General features: G+C 34.4%; 1 protein-coding gene across 2 annotated transcripts; it reads right to left on the bottom strand.

Annotated features, from left to right (window-relative positions):
• Positions 1-609: 609 nt before the first annotated feature.
• mef2b (myocyte enhancer factor 2b) lies at positions 610-14471 on the bottom strand. 2 transcript variants are annotated; one of them, XM_077226422.1, is made up of 9 exons: positions 14328-14471; positions 10411-10492; positions 9527-9730; positions 8699-8821; positions 8436-8616; positions 3258-3403; positions 1924-2020; positions 1712-1814; positions 610-1584 (listed from the first exon to the last, which is right to left on the bottom strand). In XM_077226422.1, exons 2-9 carry the CDS (start codon positions 10462-10464, stop codon positions 1260-1262), a joined length of 1233 nt encoding a protein of 410 aa, XP_077082537.1. In that variant the 5' UTR covers positions 10465-10492; positions 14328-14471; the 3' UTR covers positions 610-1259. The 2 variants fall into 2 exon arrangements, with proteins under 2 accessions (XP_077082537.1, XP_077082536.1); XM_077226421.1 differs by having other exon boundaries at positions 3240-3403; positions 14328-14464.
• Between the last annotated feature and the right edge of the window lie 1457 nt (positions 14472-15928).

The following is a 15928-nucleotide window of genomic DNA, read 5'->3' as shown; positions in this document are numbered from 1 at the left end:
GGCTTTATTGTGTTTATAGTTTTACCTTGATTTCGAACATTAATGATGATTAAAGAAACATTAGAAATACGCCTTTCCAACGTATTTTTGGTTGGCAAAACTCCGGAAAACATCGGTTTGTGTTAGGTAAAAGTGATTTATTAGCTACTGTACCGTCTCTTACAACCTCGTTTCATTATGTCAAGGTTAATACACATCTCCTCTTACCTGTACCCTTGTGCCTTGATAAATACCACAGCAGCGAAAGATTAATATGTGTAATGTATTGACAGTATTTACAGTAGGCCTACTTGATGTTTTCTATCATGAGAAATGCTCAAATTTACCTCATTATTATTCTCGCATTACTACATTAAAGTAATAAAACAAATGATATTGGTCAACACAGCACAGTCGATAGAAGGCCTAACAGTAATTTTGTGTAGTGTAGCATTTTATTAAGTTAAATTGTTTCAAGATAACTTATTTTAAATAATTTTAAGTCCTTATAGTAAACAAAGTTTGTGAGGCCCCTCTAATGGCTCAAGTGCATGAACCACTGATTTAAGTATTGGAAAGTGTTGGCAAATGATGCAACATGCGTTAATAAATGTACGACATACTACTCAAGATGTACAAATGAAATTCTTTAATTATTATAAAAACAAAGTTTAGGCTACAAGGTGTCACGTCAACAAGAAGCATTCAAATGTCTGATATGGTTATGTGCCGCCCTCTTATGGACATTTCAACAAACTGACAATACTTCAGGATTGTACATGTTGGTATGCAGCATTCACACCAGCACAAGTGAAAAAACATAAGCATAAAATATGATGTAATATGTATATATGTAATGCCAGACAATATGCAAATTAGCAAAAAAAATATCAAGACAACATTGTTTTCTCATAAAAAAAGCTGAAAGTAGAAAAGTCCATAATTTTACATGAACATAATTTTTGGCTCTACAGTAATATACACATGTGAGGAAAAACAGAAATAACATTTCTAATCAGGGTCAACATTGATTTTTGAATGTTGCTCTGAGGAAGAGATAATATTTCTACTTTTTTTTTACTTGTTCTGATCAAAACATCTCATTAACTGCATGTATATTTAACTTAGAAGAATAACTGGAGAGAAAAAAAATGTGATGCATTGCTTGTTAAGGAAAACAAACATAATGCATGTTTTTTTTTATATGAAGATTGCATCTCCCAATTAAAAAAAAAAAAAGAAGGGAAAAAAATTTAAGACATTAAAAAAGGATGGGATAATTATCTTATCCATTCATTACTGACGTCATGTTGTTTCAGAGGCGGGTTGCTTTTGCCCTCCCCGGAGTCTCTGTTGGGACCAGTCTGGCTGGAGTAAGAGGCCTTCTGTATCTCACCCCTCTCCATCGCTGTGTATTCCTCACCCCTGGCTTTGGGCTCTTCCATTGGTGAGTGCTGCAGCATGTGATGGCTGGGGGGCGTGGCTGAGAGCATGTGATCAGGAGAGGTGCGCTCTGATTTGATGCTCTTGTTGAGGGAGGGGTGTGGCGGCGAGGAAGGGGAAGAGCACTGCGAAGGGTACGAGCAGCTTCCTCCTGATGCCATCCTGTGGACAGTGGCAGAAATACTTGTAATAAATCATTCATGAAAAATAAATATCAGTTAAATAACATAATAAATGACATAAAATATACTTTGTTTTATTCTGTCATGTATGGTTAAAAAAGCCTCACCCATGGCTGATCATGGACTGGTGGGCATCCTGGTGAGACAAAGGTTGCCAGGTGTTCATAGAATTGCGTTGAAAACCTACAGTGTAACTCGGGTGGCTGTACTCTAAGACAGAAAGTGACCGTTAACGCTTCTTTTTAACAGTATTAACAGTATTTTTGTTACTGAATTATAATTTAGCAGACTGTGCTCTGAATAAAGATTGGGCCCCCACCTGAGGCCCCGTAGTTGCTCAGACTGTGCCCCATTAAGCCTGTCTTCCCCATCGCCATCATGTGGCTACCAGCATGCATACTCTGATAGAGTGCTCTCTAGATGGAAAGCAAACAACCAAAAAACATGTAACCACAAGGTTATTAAAATTATATCAGTATCATTAAGTTATATGATATTTACTTTGAGTTTGAGCAAATAATCTGCAAAATTGATATGACAAATATTAATATTATATTTGCCGGTAATACTACATAGTACAACTTTAAATAATATTTGTATAAATATAATAATTTGTAAAATTGATATGAAAAACATTAATATTATATTTGCCGGTAATACTACATAGTACAACTTTAAATAATATTTGTATAAATATAATAATTTGTAAAATTGATATGAAAAACATTAATATTAGACATTTATATTATACAATGCATTTATAATATAATATAATTAATTGAAATTATTATATATTGCTTATCGCATCATTAGTTATAGGACATTTAAATCATATATAATATAATATGATATAATATAATAATTTATAACATTGATATGACAAATAATATTACAAATTAATACTACATTATGCTATGTTATGAAATAATATAATATCATATTTTTATGACACATATTAATATTACAAATGAATACTACATGAAATGTCGACAATGAAGTCGATAACTTTATGAAATGTCTTTAATATAATATAACATGATATAATATAATAATATAACAACATGATATAACATAATATAATAATTTATAAAATTGATATGACAAATTTCGATATTACAAATTAATACTACATTATGCTATATTATGAAATGTATATAACAATATAACATTCATAACATTTAAATGAAAAATATTATTATTAATTATGAAATGTCAATAAAACATGACATATATATATATATATATATATATATATATATATATATATATACACACACACACACACACATACACACACAATTTCATAAATACAATGATTTATAAAATGTATATAAAAATATTAATATTATAAATGTATATAATATGATCTATTATTTAATGTTGTTGACAAATATTATGCTCAACTATGAAATGCCTATATTTAGAAATATCCTACAACTTTAAATCATGTATTTTCATAAATAATCACATTTGAATATACATGAGCAACTAGAGCACTTGTTAATGATGTATTGACACAAAACTAATAAAAGGAGTAAGATAATGTTGCCTCTTCCTCTGTACTTAAGTCGTGTACAGTGACACATGTAAAGTTTGGCTAAGTATAGTGAGTCATTTCTGTGTATAAGTGAGTACTTTGGTAGACTCTCTCACTGCATTGGCCAAATTGCTGCGGGTTCCACACAGTCCGCTGTGGGCATCAATACGACGTCCGTCACTGGTCATATTCAGAGGGGGCGGAGTCTTCATCTCCAAGGCCTTGCTCAGGTTGCCATGGGAAAACATCGAGTAGCCCAGACCTTCAGTCATATGGGAAGTGAAAAACAAGATGTGGTCGAAATTATTTTTTCAGTTTCTCTCTCGCGTTCTCTCTGTCACTCGCTGAAAGGAGAAGTTTTCCTTCGCAGACAACGTTTCTTCACTATCTATGCTTGCCAGCTGTATGGACACACTTTGCTGATAAGTGTGAATTCTCTTGATGTGATTGACGGCTCTGAATGTCTTGTCTGAATGTCTTGCTAAGGCTAATTTCATTGCTAGCGTTTATGTATCCTAGGTACACACAATCGAATATCTTGCATAATTTGACAGAATTAGAGGTTGATTGATAATGGGGAGTGACACTTCTCAAGTGACACTTTTCTTGATTTCTCTGTTTTCACGATACATCTCAAGTTTTAAGAAATTAATCTTACTTTTGAAAACACTTTTTATGGACAATATTGCTTGACAGCCATTGTTGAAAAAATTTCACCCAAATATTGAAATTAATTGTTTTACTTTATGTAGATTGTTGTAGTTTAATCATGTATATCGTTTTTATCATAGCTTTTCATTTGTAAATAAATAAAATAATGAAAAAAAAACCCCACAAACAAATAAATAAAGAAGATCTCATAACTTTTGAAAAAAAAAAACATTTTATGGACAGTATTGTCGCAACTGACGGATAGTAATTTTTCACTCAATAAATATATTTCGATAAATTGTTTATTTCCACTCTTTATCTAGATTATCATATATATATTTTAAATAATATCGGTAACACTTTAAAATGAGGATTCATACTTTAGTTAACATACTGTAAAAAATGCCTTACCAATGCCACAAAATGAATGGCTGACCTTTCACACCTTCTTACTAAATGATCGTGAGCGTCATCTTCTGAGTTCTCGCGCATGCGTCGTTGTTCTCTTGTGAACACGTCAGAGGCCCACACAGAAGAAAGTGAACAGTTGAATAAAGTCGTTATTTTTGTGTTTTTTGCGCACCAAAAGTATTCTCATTGCTTGATAAACTTAAGGTTGAGCCACTGTAGTCACCTGGACTATTTTAACGATCACTTTACTAACTTTTTTGGGCCGGCAGAATGAAATTACCTAGAAGCCTATGAAGGAGTGAGCCAGATCTCAGATTTCATTAAAAAAAAAAATCTTAATTTGTGTTCTGAAGATGAAAGAAAGTCTTACGGGGTTGGAACAACATGAGGGTGAGTAATTACTGACAGAATTTTCATTTTTGGGTGAACTATCCCTTTAAGGCAACCAGGTTACTTTCTTTTTTAATTTAAACCAACAATCATTTTTTACAGTGTTGTAACATTTAAAAAACATTAGACAAACAAACAACGACGTTTCAGAAGTAAAACGTTCCATGCACATTGTTCAATAATGTTTTGAGAACATTACTAAAGTCCAGATTACTAGAAGAATGTTTGATCATAACTCATAACTTTGATAAAACCTTGTAATCCAAAATTCTGACAATATTCCTTGTTAGTTGGGGTACTCTGTCATTATTTAAATTTAGTTTGTTTCGAACAAAGAAAAATTACATAGTGTGGTGGTTTTAACTACATAAACTACTATATATGTACCACATGAACCGTATTTCTGTTCCACTAAATGTTTAGTAGATACAAACCACTAAAACTGTTTACCATTTATTATAGTCATTATCTGATGGTGTTACACTAAAAGGCAGTGGGGAACACTCCCCAAGTTGAGTATTTTAGTACTTGCGCACAGGAAGTTCTCACATATGAAACAGCCCACCGTCTCAACCACGCACACATACTACAGACACACATATGAAACAGTAGCTGAAGACAGAGCTGTGGTTTCTGAGCAGAATGTCACACCTGCTGGACTTTGATGCAGCGCCTCCATATTACTATTAGTAGTGCAGCATAGGAATATTCTACTCAAAGCGACCTGTGGTCAGAATCCAGCGCTAAAAGCTAGCAGAAGTGTCACATGTATCAGAATGCAGCTTCTAATTGTGACGGGGGTCTTGAAATGGAATATAAAATAGTTTGATGTAGACGTTCATGTTTTCAGGTTTAACGTGTGATTAATGTCCCAGGGCTTGATATTTACAAATAAAATGATTGATTTTTCTGGTCAAAGGTCACGTTAATAAAATTGTCTTTGATTTTTATTATTTTTATTATTTTTAACCATGCTTTCCTTCATTTTAGCATTTTGAAACCTTCATTTATTAATGTAATTTCACGGTGAAAAATATTATGGTAACACTTTACAATAAGGTCTCATTGGTTAACATTTGTTAATGTATGAACTAACATTAACTATCAATGGCAAATACATTTGTTACAGTATTTATTAATCTTTGTTAATGTTAGTTAATAAAGATCCAGCTGTTCATTGTTTGTTCATGTTAGTTCACAGTGTATTAACTAATGTTAACAAACACAACTTTTGATTTCTATAATGTATTAGCAAATTATGAAATTAACATTACCTAAAATTAATAAATCCTGTAGAAGTAGGCCTATTGTTCATTCTCACTGTAAAAAAATTATTTTCATGATTTGTTTTCACAACCTTTTTCTTTTGTCAAATCAACAGATAATTCATGTGGTTCAGATAACATAATATTTAGAGTTTCTACTGAATAAAACAATCTCCTTCATTGTATTAGATCAAATTGTTCAATTTCCATGAACTCAAAATTTTAGGGCAACCAGGTTACTTACTTTTTTAAGTTAAACAAACAATAATTGATGTATCGCAAAATATGAGCGATAAGTTATGACAACATATGTTTTTACATTGCTTCAACAATGCAAGTTAAGCAATTTTCTACTTTTTTGTTATACAATTCAGTTTAATGTAATTTAAGTTGAAATAACTTAAACATCGAAGTTGATTGTTCTTAAAAATTTAAGGCAGCAACTTTTTGTCTCAGAACGTTCAGAGAACATTCAAAAGTAATGCTCCCTTAATAGCAAGATGATAAAATTAAATGTTTCCTTAAAGTTCGCATAATAAAAAAAAAAAACTGTAAAAACTGGACGAGTTTAAAGTTGAGAACATTAAGAATAATGCTTTCATAACTTAATGGGAAGGTTAGCAAAATGTTCATTAGAACATATTTTTGTTGGCTGGGTAAATCATAAAGCCATCGTCCAAATCATGTTTAGAGTTGTCCGGACAGATTTCCTGTGAAAATAGAGCTGATGACATGTTTTGTGGGCGGAGCCTACCTGGTGGCAGTAAGTGACAGTTTGGCAGTCTGTGGAAGCCACAGAATAAAAGTATAAAAAAGGCAAAAAGGCTTTATATCTCACAATTCTGATATGAAAAATCAGAATTGCAAGGTAAAAACTCAATATACTGCTTTTTTAATGTTGACCTTTTCTCAGAATCAGAAGTCAATTGCGAGTCACAAAGTCAGAATTAGGAGATATAAACTGAAAAAAGAGTCTGAACTGTGAGAAAATAATATTAAATGTTATCTTTTTCAAATGTTATGTTTAATGTTTAAATATTTTTTCATGCTGTAACTTTAGGGATAATACATTGCCTGCATATGTGAATATTATAGGTCTATTGTTTACATCAAAACCATGCTTTTAAAGGGTTAGTTCACCCAAAAATGAAAATTATGTCATTAATGACTCACCCTCATGTCGTTCCAAGCCCGTAAGACCTCCGTTCATCTTTGGAACACAGTTTAAGATATTTTAGATTCAGTCCGAGAGTTTTCTGTCCCTCCATTGAAAATCTATGTACGGTATACTGTCCTTGTCCAGAAAGGTAATAAAGACATCATCAAAGTAGTCCACGTGACCTCAGTGGGTTAGTTAGAATTTTTTGAAGCATCGAAAATACATTTTGTTCCAAAAATAACAAAAACGACGACTTTATTCTGCATTGTATTCTCTTCCGGTTCTGTTGTCAATCCGCGTTCATGAGTCCGCTAACGTAAGACGAGCTGACGTGTTATCTGGTGCGCCCGAGCTTCGTTTACAATCTGAGGGAGACGCACGCTGTGAATAAAACAATCTTTGCAAACATGTCTAAGGATTTTGACACAGGGGAAGACTTGCATTTTTTTTTAACCAGACATATTTATTTGAAGCCGAATACACGGACGCACCAGATAACACGTCAGCAGCGTCTTACGTCAGCAGCGTCACTGGCCTCGTGAACGCGGATTGACAACAGAACCGGAAGAGAATACAATGCTGAATAAAGTCATTGTTTTTGTTATTTTTGGAACAAAATGTATTTTCGATGCTTCAAAAAATTCTAACTAACCCACTGAGGTCACGTGGACTACTTTGATGATGTCTTTATTGCCTTTCTGGACAAGGACAGAATACCGCACATAGATTTTCAATGGAGGGACAGAAAACTCTCTGACTAAATCTAAAATATCTTAAACTGTGTTTTGAAGATGAACGGAGGTCTTACGTGCTTGGAACGACATGAGGGTGAGTCATTAATGACATAATTTTCATTTTTGGGTGAACTAACCCTTTAATAGTAGGGTAATCGTCACAGGTTTCATCAGCCCAGCATGTTTGTTTAATAGCTTGCAACGATAAACGTCTGTGTTTCACTTCAAAGGAAGCTTTGATGACAGTATTCTGTAAAAATAAACACCCTCTTTTTTTTTCTATTCTGATTCTGACATCTAAAGGCACAACAAGTAATTTTCTCTCTTATTCCATGGATCTTGCCCGTGAGAAATATACAGATTTGCCGCAAAAACTTAAGTTCAAAGACAAAATTCGAAAGACGGCTGCGCTCCTGTTTCTCTGGCGCATAAGGTCTATAGCTTGCAAGGAGTTATTACTCTACTTGCCTATAAATAGCCCATGCCAAGTTATAGTAACCACCATTATCTGATATAAATATCTACTGCCAGAATTGCCAATTTTTTGCGACGTTATTTAAAAAAATGTGTATTGAAGATACATGTGTAGCTTTAAATATAGAACCTAGCCTTTATTTTAATAATAAATGATAAGTGTAGATATGTTATCAAATATTTAGAAATGTCTTGGCCGTTTTCTAATACCTGCATGCGGTCCCATAAGGGCCGGATGAGAGTTGGAGCTGACAGAACTGGTTGAGCCCGGCCTGCTACACAAAGGTTTGTAGGATGGAGTCCGATGGGCACCCAGGTTTGGATTGGAGGAGTTGCTGTAGCCGTTTTCAGTACTTGCACCCATCACTTCTGAAGGGAGGAGCGATGGAGCCTAATGGGATTTATAACAGTACTTCAGAAGAACCCACATGCACATTCGGCTCAGAAATTGTCATCTGAAAGACTCTACTAACATAATAGCGTTGGCGAGCGATGGAGAGGTCCATGCCGTCGTGATATTTCTCCGTTACCATCGGCACGCTGTCTTCATGTTCGAGCTCTGAACTCTCCAGTCCCAAACCTTTCCTTCTCAAAGTCTGGAGCACTCAGAGAGAAAGAGGGTGGAAGAGAGGAGAAAAGAGAGGATAGTATGAGAAGTTGGATCAGGAAATCTCATAGGCTGAATCTGAACCTCCATCTCCCATATGAGCACCACAGCTCTGATATAATTCTGTTTTCTAATGAAATACTAAAAGAAATGTAAAACTATTTTATGTTAGATACAATATATATATATAAAGCTAAATATACAAAGTTAATATTAATATTTTCATGGAAATCATGATGTATTTTTTCAGGATTCTTATAAAAATGTCAAAGAACAGCATTTATTTGAAATAGAAATCAAACTTTTGTGACATTATAAATATCTTTACAACTGAATGAGTCCTTGCAAAATAAAAGTGATTCCAAACGTTGTATATGTTTATTTATATGTATATTTTTTTCATTATATTTCACTATAATTATAAAATAAGAAAAGAATGCAAAATAAAGCAGTTTCACAAAAGGTCTGGATTTTGTTTGCTCAAAATATACAGGCAAATCTACAAATCTGTTCAGGACAAAACATCTCCAGCTTCATTTTGATAAAATTCTCATAGTACGCCTGTTTAAAATTGGGACTTTCTTTGGTTACTTTACAATTAAATGAAGCACAGTGAGACCGTAGCGGTAGCCCACCTGATTTGGTGATTTATTAATAATGAAAACACTTCAGAAGGGAGTGATTTGGCATGTACCTCCAGTATGTCAGTATTTGTACGGCTCTCGTGAGGTTCACTGTATTCGGTGTACTTTAACAGAACTTTGTCCATATCAGTGCTGGCATACTGGAAAAGACGGTTAGTGCTGTTGAAGATGATGAGAGCGATCTCACAGTCGCACAACACGCTCAGCTCGTAAGCCTTTTTCATCAGACCAAATTTGCGCTTGGTAAATGTCACCTTGAAGAAGAGACAAACCACAGGACTATTGTTACAGAAACATCTGATAGATGCCACAAAGCTATAATGGTTTAACTTCTCACGCTGTGTCTTTTCGGAGTCTTTTTTTGGACATGTTTTCTTCGCCCCCAAATAAAAGCTGTGTTTCACACCTTGAGATAATTTGACCTGGATTAAAATATCGCTTTCTGATGCAGAGCCAACATTATCTTACTTATTCGTTAATCAGGTGTGAAAACATCACATAATTTAGCCCTGATGGTCTGAAGAGAAAGAAAGGCCCATGTTTGTGGATTTTTTGGCCGATATATCGTAAGATAAAGATGTATAAACATTAAATCAAATTAAAAGAAACATGCCTGGTTTTAGTTTGCACAAGTGATCGTTGCATATCAATCCAACTGAAAATAGTTTGTTTTCATACTTTATTTTTATTAAAAATATCATTTTCTTTGTCCCTAAAGTACCTTTTTTGCTGCCAAAACCAACGGTGTGTGAGTGAAATCTAAAAAAATGATATTCACTGATAATACAAGCTAACATCCACCAATCAAATCATGTTAAAACCAAGCCCCACCCAATATTATTTCCTACTTAATATTCACTTTCACACAGAAAACGTTTAATGTCATTTCCTGTTGAATTTAAACAGCTTGGTATGAAGTGACAAGAGTACAGACCTGACGATTTCGCTGATCAAGAATCCGAGATATCTGTATTTTCTTCCGCCCCATGATGGTTTGTGTTCGGAGCGGTATTTTTCTAAATCAACAGGACGGAAATGTAAAAAAACAAAATGTAATTTATTAGTAGAATGTGTGGCATGTGAAACTCTTTATTAAATGTTTATATGATTTACAGAGTATAACAGATTATATATTTTATAATATAAAAAAACTATATATTTTGTAGTAAAATAGTACATATCTATATGCACAACAATTCACAATAATCATATTTCTGCAGAAACATAAGTATTGCTTTTGTAAATATAATGGCAACTGCTCATGCGTGATGTATTCAAACAATACCAACTTCAAGCCCAACTTCCCATCCAAGGATTACGGATGTTGGTGTACTTATACCCTCCAGAGGGTTAGTTGGGAGTAAAGTTAAACCAGGCGCGCAGGCTAACACCCCCACAGTCTGGGTTATCCCAGCACAAACATGAGCGTTTCCACAGGGCACAGGTTAAAAATATGACATCTCTATTTAAAGGTAGAGTAAAGTTAGCATTAGCATTACAACCACACTTATAATAATAGTGCTTCAATGAAGGGAAAGTTCCTGTCCACCCCCTGTTCTCCCATGAGCGAAATGGACAGCAACAGTTGATTTTGGGGTGGGGGAGGGGTATTAAAGTTTCCTATTTGAGGGTCATCATTCATCAGAAAAGTTTTAGCCAATTATAGATAATTGGTGATGCATTTCACAGATCTCAGCCTGGGTGATTGCTATAGCTAAAGTTAACAACTTTGGCTTAAAAATAAAACATTAAAAATCTGCACTCAATACATCTGCTTTGCTATTTTAAAGCACATTTCATAGTGAAGTTGCAGTAGAATAACAATTTTTAGAGCTAAAATGCTAGTAGCTAACAATTTGGTGAGTTTATTGTAGCTAGAATCTGCTAAGCTGTTAGCTGCATTTGACGACACTGAGATCTAGTTGCCGACATAAAAAGCAAAAAAACATGAATATAGTCATTTGATGTTGATAAGAAGCACACTTAATTTGACATAGCAAATAGATCATCTAGGTCTACGCTAGGCTTGAAGCCTCGTATGTCTTTGCTTCACATAGGCCTATAAATCAGTGACATACAATCATAAATTTGGCTTTGGTAATGTACTTGCTATCAATCCCACTGGGAAATATCTTTCAGACCTACTCCTGCTGTTAACATAGTGGCTAACTGCTAATGTAAAAGCCCCAGGACTTGCTTTTTTCCTCTCATATATTTGGCATGTGTAACCTCATCTATTTTTAAAATCTCAAAGCCAATGGTTTACGGAGAGAGCGCCGTTGTTCCCACGATCCATGAGTGCCCGTTGCCCTCACACCCACCCCTTGGCACACAGGCAGAGAAGTGGAGGAATCCTTGTTTTGTGCCATTATAACCATATAAAGAGAATACCAGAATGATATTACACACACACACACACACACACACACACACACACACACACACACACACACACACACACACACACACACACACACACACACACACACACACACACACACACCTAAAGGATTTGACAGGTGGCCTGCATCAGGGTCAGGCAGTTGGGCATGAGATATAAATGTAATGCGAGGAAGTGAGAAGCATTTGTGACAAGATTGCTATCACCAAACTATGTGTTGGGCTAAGTTTAAAGTTCCTCAAATTTGTCAATGCATTTGCTTTAGCATCTCGCAAACCGATGTGACTATAAGCGACTTTACAATGTTCATCTTTAACTCTGGTTTTCATTGACTTGTCTACAACAAACTGATTTATGATGCTATAGTCGACATAACCACAGACAGAAATGTCATGTACAACACACTCCATATGGCAATTCATAAATAAGTGTTGGCGAAAATGCTTATGTTATGCACCACCGACGGTTATAGGAGTAAAAATCATACATTTTCGCATGAATCAAATTGAATGAACTCAACCAATTTGCCAAAACATAAAATTGTTACATTTTCTTATAATATATATACACAAGAAACGCTTCATTTTAACATTTTAACTTAAATAGTACGAAATCATATGAATTTGCCACGAATTCGCCATAATGTAAAATAGTTCGCTACATTTTCTAATGAAATGGGATTGTCTATTCAGATTTCTGAAGCAAGTGTGAGCCAAACGCTGTGATAGAAATCACCTTTGGTCATCAAGCCCGATATTCAATTTATATCAAAATTCTATTTTTAAAATATATAAAATATACAATAATATATATTTCTTATTAATACATTTATATTTTTATTATATATTATTTATTTATGTTTTCTTATTATAAAATGCAACAAAAAAATTCTAACCATGCTGGGAACTGGAAATTCACGATTCGGTTTTAACAATGCCACGCTAAAACAAATGCATTAAGAACATTTTACTAATTCGAATAGATTGCACACAATTAAATAGTGACAAAATGTTTATAAATTGTGTTGCTCAATTAGCTACTGCATAGAGAAAAAAAAGACAAAAATTCAAGTGTAATTTACTGATTCAGCTGGACTGCGCATGAAATAACATAAAGAAATGAAAAAAAATGAAAAGACCTAGTTCGTAATAATGCAACTATTGCACCTCTGGATTCTGTCTGCCCTCGGTGTACATTCAGCTTCCTATGCGATTCTCCCAGAGGCCAGACAGTGGAAAAGAATCCACACAAACAGTGGCAGTGTTACATAGCACTCGCTTTGGGGCCGGAGGGAACTCATTTCTGGGTCCCTCATGGGGACAACACCACCAGAGCTCCAACAACAAACACCTTTTGTGGAGACTAGTCAAAGCTGTTGGAGCTGGGGAACGCAACTAAATGACCTCTAGAACACTAGAGCAAATAATTATTTGCTAATGGACGTCAAAACTGTTTCAAAACCACATGCAACTGGCACCTGTAGCTTACTGACACTTCAGCTGTTGGTGGCTGAAGCTAATGGTTTGTATGCACATGCATCGGCGGGATGAGAAACCTGGGTGAGCCAAAAATAGTAAGTAAGACTTATATTTGCATACCAAATGACAAGAGCAAACGGTCTAAGAAGCACACGGAGCAAAAGGAAGGCTACATATGCTTTCTAAATAGATATGGCACAATATCATTGTTCGTGTTATTATTAAAACACTTCAATTATGCTGCAGTAAATGCACAAAGCCACTTTTCAGATATGCGCTGAACGGATGGTTTCTTTATTTAGCAAAATGCATCAAGGTCCCTGGGGTTTAAAATTACATCCAGGTGCAAGACTATCTATTAGATGACACAAATGTGTTTGGCGCAGGACTTCGCCTTTTGGTTGACCTTATTGGCTGTTCAAGTGGCAAAGCCTGCAACTGCAAGGTTCTGGGTTTGATTCCCAAGGAGTGCGCATTGCATACTGCAAAATAGTACATTTAGAACGCAATATAAGTTGATTTGCCAAAATAAATAATTTGCTAAATCAAAACATATAATTGCATGTCCCAAAGAAATATGAATCATCTTGAAATAACGCTAAAATGGTAAATCTGCATAAAACTAGTGAGTTGAGGGGGGAAAGCTTTAATAACACTTTATGTAATAAATAAAACATTCTGCATTAGTTTCTCACATCCTTAAAGTAACACGTCGATGGTGGCTTGATTAGAACTAGTGAGTGAACGTAAGGCCTTGTTTTTGTGCTGATCTTCTATGCTTTAAATATTTAATTGTTTATATACATCAAATGTTAATAGTTATATTAATAGTTAAACCTGTCATTCCAATAACTCACCTATTCCAGGGTCACTGAAATATAAGATTAAACTCAAAAATATAGCTAGCTATACTGTTATATACTTATCTTTAGGCTGTAAATATATATATTTAAAAATAAGAATATATCTCACCTGGTTTTGACAAGTAATCAGTCGGTTGAGTCGTAATGAACAGCGTCACCAGTCAGCAAAAGAAGATGGATCAGTTGAATGAGTTGGTTGAGTTCACATCACCTGATGATCGTCGAGCTCTTTTTGACAACAGCGCATCTCTCCAGCTGTTCTTACTGTAGCAGCATCATGCGGAGAATACCACGCCCCCTCAGGGTTTCCATTGGCTGAAAGAGACGCCAATCACCTCCAGCTGTACCTACAGCAGCGTCATCGTGCAGAAAATACCACGCCCCTCCAGCGTTACCATTGGCCGAAAGAGACGTCCATCATCTTCGCCTGTTTTATGGTCTCACCCGCCTCTGTCGAGTTTCATTGGCTGCTAAAGGCGCCATCACTTTTACTCTGTCATTCGTTTAATGAAAATCTCGTCCGATACTCTAAATGGAACCCTTAAATATTAAGCGTACAAGGGTTATATAAGATGTAGTTAAAGTGAAACAGCGAAAAGATAGAACTAGCCTAGCTCTCTCTCCATAAGAACACTGTAGTTTACCATATCAAACTACCGTCATGACGCCACTTTGAATCCCCTAACTAACCCATTAAAATGTATTACGGATATATCCTTATTCTTTTGTATGTTTCCATTCTCTGCAATAAAAAAAAAATATATATATATCAATAAAAATTACGCAATAGAGACATGCCATAATCCAGGATTAAACTGCCCTGAAAAAAAGAAAAGAAAAGAAAAACCTAGATTTACAAAAGCAAACGTTTTATTTTTTTTATGACAATATTGGCGGGCTATGTAATATCCAAAAACTAGATTTTCTGAGCAACACTTTATAATAACGTTTATTAACAACAGATATTTAGTTTGGAGGAAATGTATTTATAGAATTGTGAAGAAAACGTTATGAAACAATGTTATATTTATATTTTATTGATTATAGGCTATTGTAATAATACATAGGCTAATATTGTTTTATTAATCTATACTTATATATCATTATATTTTCTGTATTATAGTTAGCCTATATAAGATATTTAAATATTTTATTTTTAGACTTTTTTAATAAATAAACAAGTAGTTCACTTATATTGCATAAATGTGTGTATATAACACTTTTTCAGGAAAAATCTATTTTATAATTAACGATTCACATTATTAAAATTAATCTGAATTCCAAAAATACCTATCTTATTTTATTTACAGTATTGTAATTATTTTTTTTACAACATTAGACATCACCATATAAATATATATATTCACAATTCACCATATATATATATATATATATATATATATATATATTCACAATTTCATAGGGGACAGAACTTCATTGCATGCACTTTCATCTCGACATGTAATGCAACTTTAGCTTTATAGTGTAAAATATCTTAGCAGAGTCGCACTGGCTACTTCCCATAAAAAGTGACAACGTGATGCACATCTATACTGTGCATGCTGTGAAGAGGTTACCAATATCTCTCAACATTTCTCAAAGGCTTTAGTTCCCCTCCGAGAGCTTAATCTGCATGTCATCTGATGCAAGAATTAGCAAACTCATGTCATGCTCCCGAAAGTCCCTCAGCATCCTCACTTCAGGAAGCTC

Source organism: Siphateles boraxobius, unplaced genomic scaffold (genome assembly GCF_051911475.1).
Source record: "Siphateles boraxobius isolate OS27281-9 unplaced genomic scaffold, OSU_SipBor_1 13, whole genome shotgun sequence".
NCBI lineage: Eukaryota > Metazoa > Chordata > Actinopteri > Cypriniformes > Leuciscidae > Siphateles > Siphateles boraxobius.
The sequence above is the reverse complement of the archived record's forward strand: the minus strand, read 5'-3'. Positions and strand labels throughout refer to the sequence as shown.

Bases quoted from the DNA above. Each gene is read 5' to 3' on its own strand.
- mef2b (XM_077226421.1), bottom strand. From the start codon at position 10,464: ATGGGGCGGAAGAAAATACAGATATCTCGGATTCTTGATCAGCGAAAT. The intron at 9,731-10,410 runs GTCTGTACTCTT...CTCTTCTTCAAG, and splicing joins TTGATCAGCGAAATCGTCAG to GTGACATTTACCAAGCGCAA. The intron at 8,617-8,698 runs GTTAGTAGAGTC...AAATCCCATTAG, and splicing joins TCGCTCGCCAACGCTATTAT to GCTCCATCGCTCCTCCCTTC.